The 21,656-nt window shown below is 31.6% G+C and overlaps 1 protein-coding gene across 5 annotated transcripts in view; it reads left to right on the top strand.

Annotated features, from left to right (window-relative positions):
* The window catches only part of Rap1gds1 (Rap1 GTPase-GDP dissociation stimulator 1), a 146,843-nt gene that overhangs the window by 79,769 nt on the left and 45,418 nt on the right, over window positions 1–21,656 (top strand). For 2 of the 5 annotated variants that reach the window (XM_076863795.2, XM_076863794.2), the window contains exon 5: window positions 10,810–10,956. The exons of the other annotated variants lie outside the window; for them this stretch is intronic. In XM_076863795.2, the coding sequence (XP_076719910.1) occupies window positions 10,810–10,956 (147 nt within the window). The remainder of the gene's footprint in view (window positions 1–10,809; window positions 10,957–21,656) is intronic. 5 annotated transcript variants of the gene reach the window in all.

Here is a 21,656-nt window from a genome sequence, read left to right as displayed (position 1 = left end):
AACACAGTTTGATCTATAAGGAGTAGGAATGATGTCTGTCTCATTTTAGTAGCAATATGTTATACAGATAAAAATATTAAAGTACCAAATCTAAAAAGTCATGTTAAGAAGATATACTCATGAATAAATCTCTGTGTTGTACATTTTTATTTTAATGTTTTAGGAAGAATTTTGATAATTGATTCCTTTTTAATTCAGGTAAATTTAAAGATAGCAACTAATAGTCTAAATTTAAAATCACATTTTAAGGAAAACATTTACCAATCCCATCTCATTTGCCTCTTATTTGTAATATTTGGCACACAGAATTTTGGTGAAATTAAATAATTTAACCATTCTCTTAAATCATGATGACATAGTTTGGGGATTTTTAATAATATTTTTTATTTAGCTTTTTAAGACCTCTGAATTTTGTAACGTGGCTTCTGTGCGCTAAGAACTAATAGACTCTTTGAAGTTAAAAATCTAGGATTCCAATCTCAGTTTTAAAAATTGACTGGTATTGACTTTGAAAAACTAAGTAGTATTTGTGTCCTTCTATTGAAAATAAGTATAATTTGTGTCTATTGTTTTGAAGTTCTTATATAGAATATATATTATACATGTTTAAAATCTGTCAAAATAAACTATTCTTAGAGGTTAAAAGGTGGCACAACAATGGAGTCTGAAGGCAAAGCATGAGGAACTCAAAATAAATTTTATGGCATCTTTATAGTGTCTATCACTTTTAAAATCTAATGCTAGTAGATGATTAGGACATAAATTGTAACACTTTGACTTTAAGCATGTATTCTTACTAAGAAAGAATACTTCAGGGCTTGGGACGTGGCTCAGTGGTAAAATATTTGTCCACTGGAATGCACAAGGCCCTGGGTTCCATTCCTAGCACCATAAAAAAATTAAAAATTAAATGTCAGGTTTTTTTTAAAGATAACAAAGAACACATAAAAATTATTCTGGACAGTATAATTTTTCATGACTCGCCAGGGAAAATTTTTAAATCCAGCTTACTAGCTTACCTTGAAGAAAGAATTTCTGCTTACTTTGCCACAAGACCTTATGGTTTCTAGTAATAATTGGAAAACATAAAAATAAGTATGAATTATAATGATTAATAATTGGGAAGCTTAAATACCAATATTTGAAGGTTTCCACTAAAGCAAACCACTGGCTATATATAGTAAATATTTTCTGTATGCACAAAATGGTATCAGACAGAAGACAGATATGAGAGCCGTAGAGCTAAAAAGAACTCATCAGTCAACTGCTTCTGCTTCCCCCTTTCCAAGATCAGGAAATTGAAAAATATTAAAAGGTTTTTTATAGTCTAACTTGTCAAAATCCAGAAGTTAGAGACCTTATCATTATTTTTTAAGTCATTACTTCAATGGCAAAACAACTTTACTAATATTAAATAAAATATTACTAATATTTCTACCTTACTGATATTTTTTAGTTAATATTTCAAATCTTAGATAGCAAAGAAATTAAAATTCCTTTGGACATCCAGGACTCATCCCAGAATTTCATCAAGTACTCTTTCCACTCAGTTTCTTACAAACCTTAGCCTATGAATGTGTACAGTTTTCTTTACTTGAAAAGTCTTGCCAATCACAGTGACACATGCCTATAATCTCAGTGACTTGGGAACTAAGACAGGAGGATCACAAGTTTAAGGCCAGCTTCAGCAATTTAGTGAGACCCTGCCTCAAAGAAAAGACTGGGGATGTCGCTCAGTAGTAAATTACCACTGAGTTCAATCCCGCATATTAAGAAAAAAAAATCTAAGTTGAAAGTTTTGCCTTTTCTTTAAAGTAAATCAGTTCACTTTCTGTTCTTTTTTTTAAAAGTGGTATCTCTAAATTGTTTATTTCAACTAGCATATATTTTGTTCTTTGAACTTCTGTCATTTGATTTTTTAAAAATAATGAATACAGGTATGTGCATTTTTTTGAAAACAGATATTTTTAACTAATTTAAAAAAAAGAACAATAAAAATCACACTCATTTTAAAGAAGAAAATAAATGGAATGATGTTGAGGGTGCCTTGACCCAGAATAAAACCATGGGTTATTCCTTCTTGCCAATTTTGTTAAAATATTTTTTATTTGTTTTAATTAGTTGGGCATGATAGTAGAATGTATTTTGACATATTATACATACATGGAGTATAACTTCTCATTCTTCCAGTTATACAAGATATAGATTACATTGGTCATGTAATCATATATGCACACAGGATAGTAATGTCTGGTTCATTCTACTATCTTGCCTATTCTTATTCCCCCTTCCTTCCCTTCATTTCCCTTTGTTTAAGCCCAAACACTTCTATTTTTTCCACACCCCCAACCGCAACCCATTGTGAGTTAGCATCCGCATATCAGAGAAAACATTCAGCTTTTGGTATTTTGGGGATTGGCTTATTTCATTTAGCATGATAGTCTCCAGTTCCATCCATTTACCAACAAATGCCATATTCATTCTTCTTTATGGCTGAGTAATATTCCATCATATGTATATATACCACATTTTATTTATCCATTCATCTGTTGAAAAGCATCTAGGTTGGCTCTATAGTTTAGCTGTTGTGAATTGAGCTGCTGTAAACATTGATGTGACTGCATCATAGTAGTATGCTGATTTTAAGTCCTTTGGGTATAAACTGAGGAGTGGAATAACTGGGTCGAATGGAGGTTCCATTCCAAGTTTTCTGAGGAATCTTCATACTGCTTTCCAGAGTGGTTGCACCAGTTTGCAGTCATATCAGCAGTGTATGAGTGTACCTTCTCCCCCACATTTTGTCTAACACTTCTTGTTGATTGTATTCTTCATAATTTCCATTCTGACTGAAGTGAGATGCAATCTTCGTGTAGTTTTGATTTCCATTTCTCTAATTGCTAGAGATGTTGAACATTTTTTTCATTTATTTGTTGATCATTTGATTTTTCTTCTTTAGTTTGTTTCTTTTATCCATTTATTGATTGGATTATTTGCTTTTGGTGGTGAGTTTTTTGAGTTCTTTGTGTATCCTGGAGATTAATGCTCTATCTGAGGTGAATGTGGTAAAGATTTTTCTCCTATTCTGAAGGCTCCCTGTTCACATTTTTGATTGTTTCCTTTGCTGTGAAGAAGGTTTTAGTTTGATTCCATCCCATTTGTTGCACTTTAGGAATCTTGTTAAGGAAGTTAATTCCTAAGCTGACAGGATGTAGATTTAGGCCTACTTTTTCTTGTTTTAGGCACAGGGTCTCTACTCTAATGCCTACATCCTTGATTGGCTTTGAGTTGAGTTTGCACAGGTGAGAGGGGTTTAATTTCATTCAACTACATATGAATTTCCAGTTTGCCCAGCACCATTTGTTGAAGAGGCTATCTTTTCTCCAGTGTATGTTTTTGACACCTTTGTCTAGTATAACTGTATTTATGTGTGTCTCTGTTTTTTGTCCTGTACCATTGGTCTATGTGTCTGTTTTGGTGCCAATACCATGCTATTTTTGTTACTATAGCTCTGTAGTATAATTTAAGGTTGGTATTGTGACGCCTCCTGGTTTACTTTTCTTGCTAAGGATTATTTTGGCTATTCTGAGTCTTTATTTTTCCAAATGAATTTCACCACTGCTTTTTCTATTTCTATGAAGAATGTCATTGGGATTTTAATAGGAATTGCATTGAATCTGTATAGTGCTTTTGATAATATGGCTATTCTGACAATATTAATTTTGCCTATCCATGAGCATGGGAGATCTTTTCATCTTCTAAGGTCTCATTCAATTTCTTTCTTTAGTGCTCTGTAGTTTTCATTGTAGCGGCCTTTCACCTCTTTTGTTAGATTCATTAACAATTTTTTTAGGCTATTGTGAATAACGTTAATTTCTTTACTGTTAATTAACAATAACTGAACTAAAGAAATTGGGGAAAATGCATGTGATTCCATGTCTAATAGTAAAGAGAGTGAAAAAGTGAAGAAGATTAAACCTGATATTTTCTGATTTTTCCATGAAGTAGAAAACATGATTTCTATTAAGAATACAGAAATTGGGAAAGGTAGGGAGCTTTAGAAACCTGTGAGTTTGGATAGACGATGACTAATGTGACAGGGACGTGTGAATTGACTGTATAGAGCAGTTAAGGGGTTATTCATGTTTTTAAGCATTTAAGTTTAAAAAGTTAAAGATTATATAATTGGTTCATATTTTGCTACATTTCTAAATGTTGTCACTAAAGCATATTCTCTAGGAGTTTTACAGATCTCAATGAATGGATTTATGACTTTCTGTGAGTTTTGATATGTTTGTTTGTATTTTGTTTTGAGATAGGGTTTCACTGTTTTATATAGGCTGGTCTCAGCTCCTGAGTTCAAGTGATCTTTCTCTCTATTTTTTTTTTTTTTAATACACAACAGCAGTGGAAAGCATTACAATTCTTATTACACTTATAGGGCACAATTTTTAATCTTCCTATCTTAACTTCCTGAGTAACTGAGACTATATGCACACACCACTAGGCCTGGCTATTGACATATGGATATGAAAATTGTGTTGTATTTTACTTCATCAAACTCTGAAATGTTTAGATGTGAAATGCATTCTGTCAGACAACTTCCTTCTGTTGAGTATGCATTTTAGAGAGCTATTGTATGGTATAAATTGGTCTTAATATTGAGTATCCTAAACAGAATTTTTTGAGAAAGGTACCAAAGAATTTTTCAGAAATGAGTCTTTAAAAGTAGATTCTCAGTTAAGGCTCAGAAAGTGTTATTATCATGCTAACTAAATGGAAAAGGCAATAGACCTTTTAAAAAGAATGTTTTAAAAAAAAATTTTGTTGTTGTTGTTGATAGACTTTTGTTTTATTTATTTATATGTGCTTCTGAGAATCGAACCCAGTGCATCACACATGCTAGGCAAGTGCTGTACCACTGAGCCACAACCCCAGCCTGGCAATAGACCTTTTTAAAATAGTGTTTAGATTGAGAAGATTATGTGCATGTACAGATATGGCACAGTGAATCCCACTATTAGGTATAGTTACAATCGCCAATTTAAAAAAATAAAGATTTTTTTTTTTTTAAAGTGTTCATTGAGGGAGCATTGAGTTAGAGTTCAGGCTCTCCACTTCATAGTGCTGATACTTGACTATGATTTCTTTAAGCAAAATCCAAGTTAAAATATAAGAAAAAAAGCGTAATTTCTAATTTATCTTCTTAACTCCCCAATCACCATGTGGTTACCCCTACACTATATTTCCAATAAAAGTTATTTGTAGGACTGGGGATGTGGCTCACTGTAAAGCACTTGATTAGCAGGTGCAGGATCTGGGTTCAGACCCTAGTCCTGCAAAAAAATAATAATAATTAACAGTCTAGCTCCTCAGTACCTTAACTTTCATTCTTCTGGCCGTCAATAACTTTAAAAAGCATTTGTAGCTATGTATTGCCTTTAATTGTGTAGGACACCAAGTGCTTACTGTAGTGTGTGTGTGTGTATATGCACAGGGAGTTTTGTTAACATTTGGAGAGTATTATATGCAGAATACTTTTATAAAATCCAGAGAGAAGGATCCAGTGCACAAAAACAAGGACACTCTAGAATGTTAGAAGTAAAAGCTAAAACTTGTTTAAAAACAAAAGGTAATTTATTCAGTAGTATCTTCATCCATACAAAATTTTCTCACCTTTCTTCATTTTAATTTTTAACAAAATTTAGATAAAAATTTTTTTCAGTGTGATCAGCTGTTGCTGTTTCCTAATCTCATGCACTTGTGATTTTCTGTGGTTGTCCATCATAATCATCACTCCAGTAACTTTTCCTGGTGTCAGGAAGGATCTTAACTTCTGGTTGGAAGTAAGTCATTTAAGAAACCAGGATCCTATTACAGTTTTGTTTTTGTTTTATTTTTTGTTACTGGAGATTGAACTCATTATTATAGCTCTATGACTGAGATATATCCTCAGCCCTTTTTGTTTTATTTTGAGACAGAGTTTCGCTAAGTTGCTGGGCTGCCCTCAGACTTTGTGATCTCCTTCATCATTTTCCTGTGTTGCAGGGATTATAGGAGTGCCCCAACACATCCATCCCCATTTATTATACAAATAATTAAAGGGAAGGAAAACTAATATCAGTTGTGTATAGGTATAATGCATTGTTTGTATTTGATGCCAGCCTGAAAATTATATAGATTTTTAAATTATAAAAACATTAATATTCTGAAAAATTAATTTCAGATGAAAATATGCTATTTCAGGTTACAGATTTGTTTTATATCAAAAACATTCTTCTGGAACTTACTCTCATCTTATTGGTAGACAATTGAGGCAAAAGTGACTGACTTAGACTGAGAGGTGGAAGGGAACTGATAATCTGGTTCTTTCTAAATGCCAAACACTGTATTAGGGCCTTTATGTTTTATCTCATATAAGTCTTACTACACCTCATTTATAACTGAGAAAATAGAAAGTCAGAGACTTTCAGTAGCTAATTGTCCAAAGTCACCCAGCTGGGAAGTGGTAGAGCTAAGATTTTCAAAGAGTGCTTCCTCCTCAGTTTTCCTCCTCAGTCTTTCAAAGATTAGAGCCTTCTAATGTCTCTTTTTAGAAAACAATATTGATAGAAATTATAAAACACACAGAATATTTGCTGATGTAATAAATACTTTTCTATAAGCATGGGTATTGAAAGTTCCACAGTTATTTCTGTCTAATGATACAAAGACTTGTTAGTCAGTTTCCTCCAGCTACTTGGCTTCCTTTTCATTTTTTTTTCTTTTGATTTTAATACCTATGTATCTGTGTTTCTGTTTATCTCTCTGCCTTCTTCCTCCTCAACTTTTAAACTGCTTTTTAAAATATATATGCATATTGTTTACTCTTGACATTAAATTTACTGCCCTATTAAAAATAAAGAATAAGGAACTGACATCCAGTCTTTGCACCTGTATGTTCTGGGCTTGGTTAAACCTTACCCATCAAATTGCCTAAGCTTTAAAAATTCAATAATGAACACTAAGGGGTAGTGAATGGGTGGAGCTACTAGAACTCTTACATTGCTGAAGGAGGAGTACACTTGTCTTTGGAAACTCACTTGTCATTATTCACATCATGGAAGACATACAGACTGTGATCCAACATTACTGTCTATGCATTGCAAGTAATGGCTCCAATCTAGGAACAACCCAAATAAAAATCTAAAGAATTGACAAATATTGTGCTATATTTATATAGTGAATTTTATTCAACAAGGAAACATTTAAAAAGCAGATGGATTTCACAAACATAATATTGAGTGAAAAAGCTAGGTACAAAACAGTAAATACATGAATCTATTTTATTTCATTCCATATTTAATTCCATCCATAGAGTTCAGGAAACAAGCAGAGTTAAATATATAGAGAACAAGTGGTACTTAAAGCAGAGTAAAACAAGTAAATGATTTTTATTCTTCTTCTTCACCCCTCTGTTTTCTCCTACACACTAACATATACACATGCCCTCAAGATCAGTGGTAAATTAACCAAAATCTAGCCAAATAATCCCATTCATTCAAATAATATCTAATGCCCACTACATATTAGGCATTTGCTGTCCATGAATAAGGACAGCATATTCAGGGAAGTAAATCCAAAGCAGGATACACTATAACATAAAAGTTATACCCAGTGGTTGCTTTTTAGGACTTTTCCTCACCCTTATTGTATAGTTAGTACCTGATAATAGAATACCAACTAGTAATACTTTTCCCCTTCATTCATAAGACATAACCTTAATACTTAAATTTTATTGTTTCTCGCTTTTGGTTACAGAAAGATAATGGAAGTGTGGAGTTCTGCTGTTATCTGGTTTGAAAAAAGAGCATACTTATGCTGGAAACTTCTTTCTCTGACAGGTCCTCCCTCTTAAAGAATATAGCATGACCTGTAGCAGGCTGTTCTTCAGTACCTCATAATTATGGAAAATTAAGGTGGAAAATGTATTGTTAATAGCCAGCACCACATATAAATAAATAAATAAAATAAAGGTCCATCAACAACAAAATTTTAAAAATTCTTTTTAAAAGGTCTATTGCTTTTTCCATTTAGTTAGCATGATAATAACACTTTCTGAGCCTTAACTGAGAATCTACTTTTAAAGACTCATTTCTGAAAAATTCTTTGGTATCTTTCTCAAAAAATTCTGTTTAGGATATCCAATATTAAGATCAATCTATACCATATAGTAGGCTCAGGATGCTTCACAAGTTTGATGTTACTTATAAAAAACCCAAAAGTGAACCTTCATTCAGGAATATGAAAGTTTATGATAACGAACTTTTCAGAAATTATTTTTAAGTAATCAGTAATAATATGGTAGTATAACTATGGTATATGGAGTTACCTTGACTATAGATAACCAGTGTAATGACAGTGTAATATGGACCTGTGTAATGACAGTTGTTCTGGTATGTATTTAAAATTCTGTCATGATTTTGGTAAAAGAACACAGCATTATTTATAAATTCCTTTGAATCCTTAGAGTGTATTAATTATTTTACTAAAATCCTCTTTCACTTTATTTCCCTGTTTTGTCAAAAAAGATAATAACCAAGAAACTGTGTAAACATTCCTGCAGTGGTGGTTAATATTTCATGAACTCAGATAACTATTGTAATATGTACTTTGTTTTCTTTTTCTTTTCCAATTTGGTAATAATTTCCCTAATGTAGAGGTTAGACTTATATTGTGCAACCAACTCTCAGTGACTCATGAATAAAGTACTATATTATAGTACTTTATAATGGAAGGAGAAGGGGAGAGGAAAAGCATTGTGACTCTGAAACACAAATAAGCAATTTACCTTCTGATTGTAGTTAGGATCATATTTATTGCGTTACAAATTTGTTGAGTAAATTTGTTTTAAAATTGATTAAATTATTGAATTTTGGAGTATTGACTGCCTTAGTGTTGATAGGAAGTTAGTTTAGCTTTTAAATTTTACATCAAATAGGCTCCACTTTGTTTCTAAACTTTGTTTTAGGTTCACAAAATAATTAGCTATTTTCTGAAATTTCTTCCTAAGCATATGCAGTTTATATTTTGAAAGCCCATATTCCTTAGCAATTAGAATCAAACACTATTGGAGCTTGCAGTTTAAGATTGGGAGATTGTATACATTCATATTATTAAATGTCAAGGGTGTAGATTGGTAATCCCATTCCTGAGACATCATCTATGTCCAAATTGCCTAATAACTTAGATAATTTTATTTATTTTATTGGAAAATTAAACTTTGAAAATCTGATTTCTAAGTGAGATTTAAATGACATTTGGGCTGGTTCATTAACTAGTTACCTTGGTAATATAAGAATTTTCTGTAATCTAATTAGCTAATGAGCATAGGGTCCTGTTCTGCATCTATAGCAGTACAATAAAACTAAGTAGACATGGTATGAAATTGAATAGACAAAACTATTTTGTTTATTATTTTAGGATAATTTCCTTAAAACTTTGCAAAATTACTTCCCTGAGAAATATTAGCATGTGTATACCATAACAAATCATTTATAATTTTGTTGTCTAATTCAGTGATATTCAGCATGACTTATAAAGATATGATCTTAATATTATTCCTTTTATTAGGAAAATGAAAATCTTTTGTTTACTGACTTCATAGTTATAACTACCTTGTGAGCTATTGTACTAATTCTTTTGTTACCTTTCTATAGCTGAACTGTCCATTATGGTAGCCAGTCATAAAATTTGGCTATTGAGCAACTGAAGTAGTTAGTCTAAATTGAGATCAGAGTAAAATACACATGGATATTGAAGATTTGTTACAAAGAAGAGAATATAAAATATTTTATTAATAATGTATATATTCATTGCATGTTGATATTTTAGATATATCAAATTGAATAGAATTTTATTAAAAATTAATTTCTAACCTTTTTCTTTTACTCTTAATTTGGCTACTGATAAGTTTAGATTACACATTTAGCTCACTTATTTCTGTTGGACAGCACTGTTCTAGAGACTATCATATTTTATATAAGGAGGTCAGATTTAGAAAGATGACATCTTTCTTTTATCTCTTTCCATTTCAGCGTTCAGTGGTTAGAAGATATTCCAAAGCTATTCATATGTTCTAACAGTTAAATGACATTTGTTCTATGAAATGTAGATGTATACATAATGGAGAATATTTGACCATTGCTTGAACATTAATTGTGATACTGAAATATATTTGGTATGAGCTGGAATAGGGGAAATAAATAATATTGAAATACAAACCAAGAATGAAAAACAAAGAGAGAGAATATGCTTCTGGACAATAGAAAATGCCATTTAAAAGACCCTGGTACTAATACTTAGAAATTACATGTTGTGATCTTGAATTATACTGTGTCCTATATAACACCACTTATAAGAAGATTTAGTTAATGATTTCCAAGCTGAGAACAAAAACTTCTACCAAAGAACATCACTTAGTTCCTTTTTTTTTTCTTACACAGAATTGTCTTTTGTAATGATGGTGGGGGTGATAAGTTTCACAGCATAAACTTCAGGACAGATGCCTTAAGCTCCTTTATGATGACAATAAGGATAATCTTTTTCTCTTGGAATAAAAAGTAATTGTCTCTTTTTCCCATCCCACACCCATTTCCATGTATATTTGTTCTTTTTTTTCCCCAAAAAAAGACATATTTAGTGTCCCACCTATGTTTATTTTCTCCTTACTCACTAAATAAGGAATAACAAACACTGTTATGATTTGTATTTGAAATTATAAGGTACATTTCTTTTTTTGTTTTATTTTTAATTTAACTCTTTGTTTTACAGATGAGGGCAGAAGTGCAGTTGACCAAGCAGGTGGTGCACAGATTGTAATTGACCATTTAAGGTCACTGTGCAGTATAACAGATCCCGCCAATGAGAAGCTCTTGACTGTCTTTTGTGGCATGCTGATGAACTATAGCAATGAGAATGGTAAACAAAACTGAAAACTTGCTTTATCTCTGGGGGAAAAATTCAAAATCATTTTTATTATAATCACAACAAATATTTTTGAAAAATGATGAACAAAGAATTCATAAGGGCATATAAAATTAATAATTAATTCACATTAAGTTAAATTGTTTGAAAATTACAAAATGGTCTCATTCACCAAATGGGACTAGTATTTGAATGGTGGCTGCTATTAATCAGTCCCAAACCTTTAAAAAAAAAAAAAAATGCTGTGGTTGGTTTAAGCTTTCTTGCTACGAACGTTTTTAAAATAAGCAATATTAAAAAGTTTATTACTTTTATTACTGCCAGAAGTAGCTTTAAGACATAAAATTGTCTTTATAAGTAAAATTATTTTATTCTAGATAATTATTTCAAAGAAAAAAGAATCTTTAATAAAATCTGGCTTTAGAAAAATAAAGTTCAAAGTAATTACAGCTAGCTCATTTTAGAAATTGGATAAAGTATTTTTAAACAGCAGTTTCTTCTTTGTAAACAAGTTTTAAAAGCTTTTTACCCATTTTAAGATGGCCTATTTGATTAATTAGATGAATATTAAAATGATATTAAAAATTAATAACATTTTTATGTCAAAAATATCATTCATTTTTTATCGTCTTATATGAAATACTGTGTGGATCAAACACTCAAATTCTAGTATGTTCTTGGCATGTAAGCCAAATAAGGTCTTTCTGTGGTTGGTTTCATAATGGCATTTTACATTGTTGTCCTTCTATAGAGACATTTTGTTTGCCTAATGAATGTGTGATACTATACTTTCATGTGTTCTACAAGTACATGGCCCTCAGCATATTTTTCTTTTCTTTTTTTTTTTTAACTTTTGGTACTTTTGGCTCTAAAGAAGTATTCTCAATAACTAAAAAGAAAAAAGTTAAACTTTGAGAAATGACTACTGACATATAACATTAGTTGTTATTGACAGTGAGCTGTGGGGACTGTGGCAGATGGAAGAGCCCTTGTCTTATTTAAAGGGAAAAGCTACTACTATTTAGTTAGCTGTTAATGTGTTGCAGTTTAGCCAAATAATGTCAAATATTTTTATTTGGGGAGGAAGGAAGCTGAAAAATCTGGATTTCTTATACAACAGATGAATTTCAAATGTTGGTTTTCTTTTTTTTTTTTAATTGTACAGGCTAAATAGAAATTATATTTAAGTCTCATCCTGCTCAAGGCAACCAGTTTTAAACCTCTAAATTTTAAAATTATCCATTCTAAAATACAAAATAGTTTTTGTTAATGAAATGGCCACCATATTAAACTTGAACTAATAACATTTGGTGAACTTTATATGGTCAATTACTTCTATTTTTCTTCCTCTCTGGTGAATCCTTTTTGAAGAGAAAATACCTTAACTGTGAACAGGAGAAACTGAAAGGACAAAGTTCAGGTAATCTACAAAATGAATAGCTAGCTCCTAGGTAAATGAAATTTGACCCTAGTATACAGCTACCTGAATTGCATTAAGAAATCATTGGACAGTCATTCACCTTGCTTTCTTACCTTTTAACTTCATTTGAGCTTAGATACTTGAAAAAGTAGAAAAAGTGCTAAGTGGTAGAATGTCCTGTAATAGAATTTCAGTGTATAGGAAAGTGTACTGAGAAGGTGATGATTAACAACATGTAAAGTATGCAGACTTTGAATAGTGTGTGTGTGTGTGTGTGTGTGTGTGTGTGTGTATAATTTTTTTTAAGAGTTGCCTTTGTTCTAGTGTTCAGGTATTCCCAAGAAATAACCTGGATGTTTTGGAAAGGTATATTAACTTTCCTCATATTATTATGGGGCAAGTGGTGTTTTTGTTACAAGCATTGCACATTGAATTTACCTTTTAAAATTTAGTAGATAAAACAGAAATTATTTTTAGTATTTTTAAGAAACAAACACCAAACTTTTAACTGTTGTCTTCCCTGTCTCCTTTTTCTGTTTTGTCATGAGCTTCTTAGTTTGTGAACTGAATCATTTTCTTTTTAATGCTTTAACTTATGTCTTGTTTAGTTTACTTTACATGACTGCTAAACACCTTTATTGTTGTATTTATTATTTACTTACTTTTTTCACCAAAATTTGTTTTTAAAGACTTAACTTTTAGGCCTTCCTTAAACATCTGATATTAATCCTGTTCACCTAGGTGAGTCACTGACATACCCCTCCAAAAAATGGAGCTTTATGAATCTCAGGAGGACTTTTATTAGCACTGGCACATGAAGTTCCTTTTTATGTGATTTACCATTAAATTTCAGTACACAGCCACTGCTATTCATCTGTATATTATATGAGTGTTAAATACCTCCTTTCTACTACCACAGAAAAATTAACTGTGTCTTTGGGCCCAATAACCTAACCCTTGTCCATAGTTAGGGAGTTTCTAGCTCCATGGATAAAATTGGTTAAACATAAAGATAAGATAGTACTGAAACTACTCACAAAGTTCCACTAACATTTTCCCTGAAGAAAACATTTTCAGATAGTTGATTAGTCCTCAAGTAGACAGATACTTAGAATATTTACAATGAAACTCTGAACACATCCACTTTTTAAATCCTTTGAATAGAGAGTAAAACAAATTTACTGAACACAGATAAGGCAGGTATATTATGAAAACACTATTCATTTTTGTACTATTTGATTTTTTTTTTTTTTTTGCACTAGTGTGAATTGTCATTTCACAGGGGCACTTCACAACTGAGCTATATCCCCAGCCCTTTTTATTTTATTTGGAGACAGTATGTCACTAAGTTGCTGAGGTGAACCTCAAACCTTTGAACTTCCTGCCTCAGATTCCCTTGGTCCCTGGGATTACAGGGATTAGCCACTGCCCCCAGGAGATATTCAAAAGTTTGAACTATTTTTATTTTGATGTTTTATGATTAAACAGATATTATTCAGTGTCCACTTTGTGCCAAATAAGTAATCTTTACTAATCACACCTCAAAAAGAATGTTTCATGAAGAATTTTTCCTCCTGAAAAGTAGCACTTTGGCAGAGCACCAAATTATTTTATACTTAAGTTTCCTTTTCCATTTTGTCCACACCCAACAGTGATTTTTTTCCTTCGCTTCTACCCACTACTTATCCAGAACTGTTCTATGAAAATTTATATTTTCTCATAGCCTCACACTGAATTCGTGTATTTTTTTAATGATTTTAACCTTTTTTAAAAAAAATAACTGGTGCATAAAAACATTAAAATTGTACATATTTATGAGTATGATGTGATGTTTTCATACATATGTACATTGTGCAGTATTTAAATCAGGTTAAACATATCTATCCCCTTGTTTATCATTTCTTTATGATGAAAACTTTCAAGCTCCTTTCTTCCAACAATGTACTTCTTTTTTTTTTTAATTGATTCTTTTTAGTTATATAAAACATTAGGATACATTTTGTCAGAATCACAAAAGTATGGAATATAATTTGCTCTAATTCAGTCCCCAGCACTTCCCTCCTTCTCCTATTATCCCTGCTCCCTTTTATTCTACTGACCTTTCTGCTACTTATTTATAGTTTTTCTTATTAGTGTCGTGTGTGTGTGTGTGTGTGTGTGTGTACACATACATACTCCTGATGTTGGGATTCACTGTGCTATATTTACACCATCATAAAGCAAAAAAAAAAACAAAAACAAAAATACCTCAAGTCCAGCCTTCATAAGTTAGGGACTTATCTATATATTCTTTTAGAACATAGTTTGGAAAATATTTCTTGGTTGAATTTTCTGAATACTTAGTGTTGTCTAAAACTTTGATTAACAAAATCAGGGCTTGGAAGAGAAATATGTTATTGGAAAGCATTTTCTTCATTAAATAAGTTAGAAGCTTTATAAATTCTTTCCCAGTATATTAGAGTTATATTTCCTATCCAGATTCATGCCAGTAGCAGAAAGGAACATTGAAAACAGGTAGCAAGTTCCAAAACTGCAGTTAAAAATTTTATATAGGTGATTCACAAACTTGATAAGTCTACATATGTACACTTGAAATGTGTTAACAAGTTTGAGTAGAAACAAGCATGTAATCTTAAGCAGAGCACATGGAGACCAGAATAATACCTTGTTCTGGTTTCCTCTGTTCATGGTCAAGCATTGTTATATTACAGGTGGCCATGATTAATAATAATGGAAAACTCTGTAATTGATAGTGTAATTTTTTGTTAATAACAGTTATGCTAGAGACACAAAATAGGAAGAAAGGATTTTATGAATCTAAAGGAAGTTTTAAATGATGATAAACAATAAATACTGAACTTAATTGTTTTACATAAGCTGTACAATAAGAAAAAAGTAGAAGTAGTAAATGTGATATCTCAAAAGAAGAGTGAATCCCTTCTATATTAACATAATATTCATACTCTATGGCTTCTTCGTCTGACTTGTATTTTTATATATGGGTATATGATATATATATATATAATATATTTATATTTTATACATATATATGGTTTCTACAAATTGAACTAATTTTTCTCTACTATCTTAACACCCTGTGTTTAAAAAACTAATTTCTATTTTTTTCCCCTTTTTTTGTTGTTGTTTTTATGGTTTCCTGAAATTTCTCTAAGATATCTTCATGGTAGTTCATGGTAGTTTTCACATTTATTAACTGCATGGACTTATGGTAACAAAAATGTAGTTGAAGGGAAGCCATCTATGTGATGTAGGAAATGTAACTCATGGGGTATGTTATTGAAGGATAACAACTTATATTTAGTATTAAACTTAGTACTTAAATTCAGTTATTTAGGTCTGTGAAGTATCCAATTTGAAGATCATTTAATGCATAGTTGATTTTGACAGCTGTTTCAATAATTTTACATGTTTAATCATACTATTAATGTTCCTAGTGAACCCAGTACAGTAACTTGGGTTAATTTAACTTTCTTCATACTTGAAAAATTGAAGGAGTAGAAATGAATAAGAAATTATATTGATTTAAAACTAAAAAGCACTTTGACCTGAACTACACATTTCTCTTTATATTTTTGATATAGCTTTATTGCAAGTAAGCAGGAACATCTCTAATGTTAGATGTTTAGAAAGATGATTTGATTTGCATGAGTGAGGAACTATTTCCAAAATTTACTTACTGTGAGTACAAGCCAACTGATACTTCATGGATTTCATAAATATTAGAATTTTTTGTCATACTCTAAGGGGGAAAAATTAAAAATGTAACATTGTATCTTTGCAATCATCTTTTTTAAATGATATTTTCTAGGATACTATTTTTAATGGATTTTCTGTCTTTTTTCTGATTATACAGTCATGGGGGGTGTACTTAATATTAAGTTCACATCTTTTAGAGCCCAGCTTATCAAATTAAAATACTCTAGTATGTTAATTTACTTAAGTGCATTAAATATTTTACTGTGCACTTAAGTTAGACTTTTTTTATTTTTTATTTACTTTTGTTCTTTATTTACTTTTGTACAAAAAAAGACAAGCTAGTCAATAAATTTCTTAATTTTCACTTTGTCTCCAACAAAGCTTTCTAATCAGTTGACTGAAGCAGGTTGCGTTCTTAAAGTTCTGTTATAGTTAAAAAGTAGTTTCACTGAAAGCAGTTACTCTGGTGCCTCTTGGTAATTTTGCCTACTAAGTTTAACCAGTCAGACTAGGTTAGCTTTTAGTCACAACGCTTCTAAACTATTGCTACAACAATACTTTTAAGGGACAGCTTGAGAACATGTTTATTAGCAGAAGTGTATCAAATGCACATTTTGGTATAATTCTACATGTTCAAATATTGGCTTTAATATTCAGCTTTAGCTGTTATAGAATAAACTTCTAAATGCAGAAATCTAAAATTTTATCTCATAAAAATGAAATGGTTATTGTAGTTATTTTGTCAGTACTTTTCGTAGCCTACTACTTAAGTTTGGCCTTACATAATCACAGGAGCAGTACTTTCTTGGCATTGTCATCCTCTAGATTGCTCCTGCAGTGGTAGCACATTTGGCATTGTAGTACTACATAGATGGCATCTTTAACCCAGGGAAGTGGAGGAGCAAACTATAGTTGGGGTTCCTCATTCTCTAACATGGTTTTCTTTCCTGTACTTGATTTATGTCTGGATTGATGATGATTAATCATAGATGTTATTATTTTAAAGATTTTCCTCATTGTGAAAATTTGAGGTACAAAGTTGGTTTTCTGATTTTTATTTTTTTACTTGACAAAATATAAAGAGTTTCCAAATTGGACATTTTAATTAAAGAAGATGGAAAAATATACCCTGTTCATGGATAGGTAGAAGTAACATCATCAAAATGGCGATATTACCAAAAGTTCTCTATAGGTTTAATGCAATGCCAATCAAAATCCCAACGGCATTTCTTGTAGAAATAGAGAAAGCAATCATGAAATTCATATGGAAAAATAAAAGACCCAGAATAGCAAAAACAATTCTAAGCAGGAAATGTGAATCAGGCGGTATAGCTATACCAGACCTCAAACTATACTACAGAGCAATAGTAACAAAAACAGCATGGTACTGGTACCAAAACAGGCAGGTGGACCAATGGTACAGAATAGAGGACACAGAAACCAATCCACAAAACTACAACTATCTTATATTTGATAAAGGGGCTAAAAGCATGCAATGGAAGAAGGATAGCATCTTCAACAAATGGTGTTGGGAAAACTGGAAATCCATATGCAACAAAATGAAACTGAATCCCTTTCTCTCGCCATGCACAAAAGTTAACTCAAAGTGGATCAAGGAACTTGATATCAAATCAGAGACATGGCGTCTGATAGAAGAAAAAGTTGCCTATGATCTACATACTGTGGGGTTGGGCTCCAAATTCCTCAATAGGACACCCATAGCACAACAGTTAATAACTAGAATCAACAAATGGGACTTACTCAAACTAAAAAGTTTTTTCTCAGCAAAAGAAACAATAAGAGAGGTAAATAGGGAGCCTACGTCCTGGGAACAAATCTTTACTCCTCACACTTCAGACAGAGCCCTAATATCCAGAATATACAAAGAACTAAAAAAATTAAACAATGAGATAACGAATAACCCAATCAACAAATGGGCCAAGGACCTGAACAGAAATTTCTCAGAGGAGGACATACAATCATTCAACAAGTATATGAAAAAATGCTCACCATCTCTAGCAGTCAGAGAAATGCAAATCAAAACCACCCTAAGATACCATCTCACTCCAGTAAGATTGGCAGCCATTAGGAAGTCAAACAGCAACAAGTGCTGGCGAGGATGTGGGGAAAAGGGTACTCTTGTACATTGCTGGTGGGACTGCAAATTGGTGCGGCCAATTTGGAAAGCAGTATGGAGATTTCTTGGAAAGTTCGGAATGGAACCACCATTTGATCCAGCTATTCCACTACTCGGTCTATTCCCTAAAGACCTAAAAAGAGCACACTATAGGGACACTGCTACATCCATGTTCATAGCAGCACAATTCACAATAGCAAGACTGTGGAACCAACCTAGATGCCCTTCAATAGACGAATGGATAAAAAAAATGTGGCATTTATACACAATGGAGTATTACTCTGCATTAAGAAATGACAAAATCATAGAATTTGGAGGGAAATGGATGGCATTAGAGCAGATTATGCTAAGTGAAGCTAGCCAATCCCTTAAAAACAAATGCCAAATGTCTTCTTTGATATAAGGAGAGTAACTAAGAACAGAGTAGGGAAGAAGAGCATGAGAAGAAGATTAACATTAAACAGGGATGAGAGGTGGGAGGGAAAGGGAGAGAGAAGGGAAATTGCATGTAAATGGAAGGAGACCCTCAGGGGTATACAAAATTACATACAAGAGGAAGTGAGGGGAAAGGAGGGAAAATATAAGGGGGAGAAATGAATTACAGTAGAGGGGGTAGAGAGAGAAGAGGGGAGGGGAGGGGGGAGGGGGGATAGTAGAGGATAGGAAAGGCAGCAGAATACAACAGACTCCAGAATGGCAATATGTAAATCAATGGTTGTGCAACTGAAGTGATTCTGCAATCTGTATATGGGGTAAAAATGGGAGCTCATATCCCACTTGAATCAAAGTGTGAAATATGATATATCAAGAACTATGTAATGTTTTGAACAACCTACAATAAAAATTAATTAAAAAAATTAAAAAAAAAAAAAAAGACTTATTGTTTGGATGGAATTTATTTAAAATCAAAACCAGTTCCTAACAATTTATGTTGTAAATTCTGAAGACAATATTCTATTCTGCTTGATTTGGTTTTTATATTTTATAGTTTATCTATCATTAATTATTGCAGCATTTTAATATTCAAATAATATACCTTTATATTTTATTTGATTTAATAATTTTCAATATATAAAGCACATAGGGAAAATTTTTTCTGTACATGGAATGCTTACTTTTGTTTGGAAATGAATATTAATATAACAATAAATCTTAAAGACTAGGTCTTATTTTTATTATTTATGTTGCTATACTAGTTGAAATATGATTATTATCAAGCACATGACCATTGATTATACACAAATCTCTAGGTTTCAGGAATGGCAGTGAAATAAGTGTTCCGCCATTTGGCCTTTCAAGTGCTGAGGCTAAAAGCCAAAGGTGAATAATAGATTTTGATCAAATACCAATGCATCTCTAATTAGTACACTTTAAAAGTCCATTCAGAGAGAAACTGAAGCCAGAAAGTTATCATTGTGTAAATGAACTTTATAAAAAATCAGCAATCCTGATTTTTAACAACAAATAAAGTCTAACACTGAACTTCCTATATTGTTTCATTTACTGGGGAAAAAAAAGTCAAATACTATTTGAAAAACAAGGATATTGACAGGAAATTTAAAGTTTTTTGGCTATGCACATGTGTCTTCTTAACGTAATTCATATATTGTAAATAACAATGTGATTTTAAAAATGTAAAAACCAAATCATAAAATGGTCCAGAGTCACTAGAATTTTTTATTTTAGAAGCCAATAATCATTTTAAAATTAAGGACTATTTATGTTTTAAAATACATGTTTATAGAATGCGTGTTGGGATATAAATTAACCTGGCATTTAGCTTAGTTCACTATACAAAAATTCAGGTGTATACTTAAACTTGTGTACATTATTTTATTCGTGCCCTATTAGAGCAAACTGGTATTCCTAATAAAAGGTATTTATTTAAGCAACAACTATTAGTAGCCCTTTTGGGAGAATGGAAAAAAGGACTAGTACTATAAAGACCATTTTCTTCCTGAGGCGAAAGCATTGAGTTTAAAATCAGAGTAGATGTGTGTGAAGAAATGTCATTTGCAGCATTATTCATTATAACAAGAGTTGATCTGCAGTAAATAATTTAACCTTTAGTAAGTAGGGGAAAATTACCTACTAAATTAAGACATACTCACTAGGTATCATTTTGGATTGAGAACAGAAAGTGTATTGTGTTAGATCTCCTAAGAAAAATAAAAAAGCATTTTTTACATCTTGTGCTTTGGAGGTTTTGGTTGTTGCTGCTATTTTTCATTATTCTCATGCATGTAATTTTGTCATCAGTCTTTAGAACTGTTACCAATTGGAAGTTTTGCAGTGCAGAGAGTTTATTTTCAGAATCCAGAAAACGTTTTTGAATTTTTTTTAAATTATTTTTTAGGTGTAGTTGGACAAAATGCGTTTATTTTATTTATTTATATTTATATGGTGCTGAGGATCAAACCCAGGGCATCGCATGTGCTAGGTGAGCCCTCTACCACTGAGCTACAGCCCCAGCCCCTGAATTCTTTTTTTAATGAACTTTTTGAATAAATGTGTTGTTTTGAACCTCCAATGTTCTAAATACTAAAAGATCTTTATTATTCCTTTTTTTTCTTTCTTTTTGAAATCTCTGTTTCTGTGTGAGAATTAAAGGGTAATCTTTGTGCAAAACACACGTGCATGTTTTGTGTAAAAAAGGCTTTATTTGATTTGAAGTTGATTTTGAACACATGTAAATAATCTAATGAGTCTTACATCCTCAACACTAGATTAGAATAAAACTCCACATTCCTGATCAATCAGCTAAAGGATACAGAATATGAAACTGACAACGAAGTCTGTACTTGTACCTGAACATTTGTGTGTGAAGTTTTTAACACTACTCATTCTGTTGGTGGCTGTATGTCAGTTTCCTTTTTATTGTTACAGAACTGAAACCTGCTTAACATCCAGTGTGTCACTTCACTCTTACATCAGTTTTTATCTTCAATTTTTATATTTTGGTTTTGGAAATACAGATGTTCGATTTAGTCAAAGGCAGGCTTTTTTTTTTTTTTTTAAAGCCAATTATATTGGAATTTTTCACCAAGACATATTTTCTTGTTTTTACTGTCTCAACTGTTATGTATAATTCATTGACTATAGAATGAGTTTTTTTAAAGACTTTATAGATAACAATATCATAACTTTATACTATGAATAATGTACATACTGATGTAGAGACTATATTTTGAATTGTATTTTATTTTGACACAATTTCTTAAGTCCTATTTACCAATAAGTTAAAAATAATATTATGACATTGTTTATAAGGGCCTTAGGAATAAGGTAAACGTGTTATAATCTTTTTAAGAAACTTATTTTTAGTAATTGGTCAACATAACTTACAGTTGAGTTGCTGGAATTCACAGCATACTTTTCTGGATCTATAACCTAGTCTATACCAATGTTTTAAACATTAAA

Source organism: Callospermophilus lateralis, chromosome 8 (assembly GCF_048772815.1).
Source record: "Callospermophilus lateralis isolate mCalLat2 chromosome 8, mCalLat2.hap1, whole genome shotgun sequence".
Taxonomy (NCBI): domain Eukaryota; kingdom Metazoa; phylum Chordata; class Mammalia; order Rodentia; family Sciuridae; genus Callospermophilus; species Callospermophilus lateralis.
Note: the sequence above shows the minus strand (reverse complement) of the source record. Positions and strands in the feature narration are given on the sequence as shown.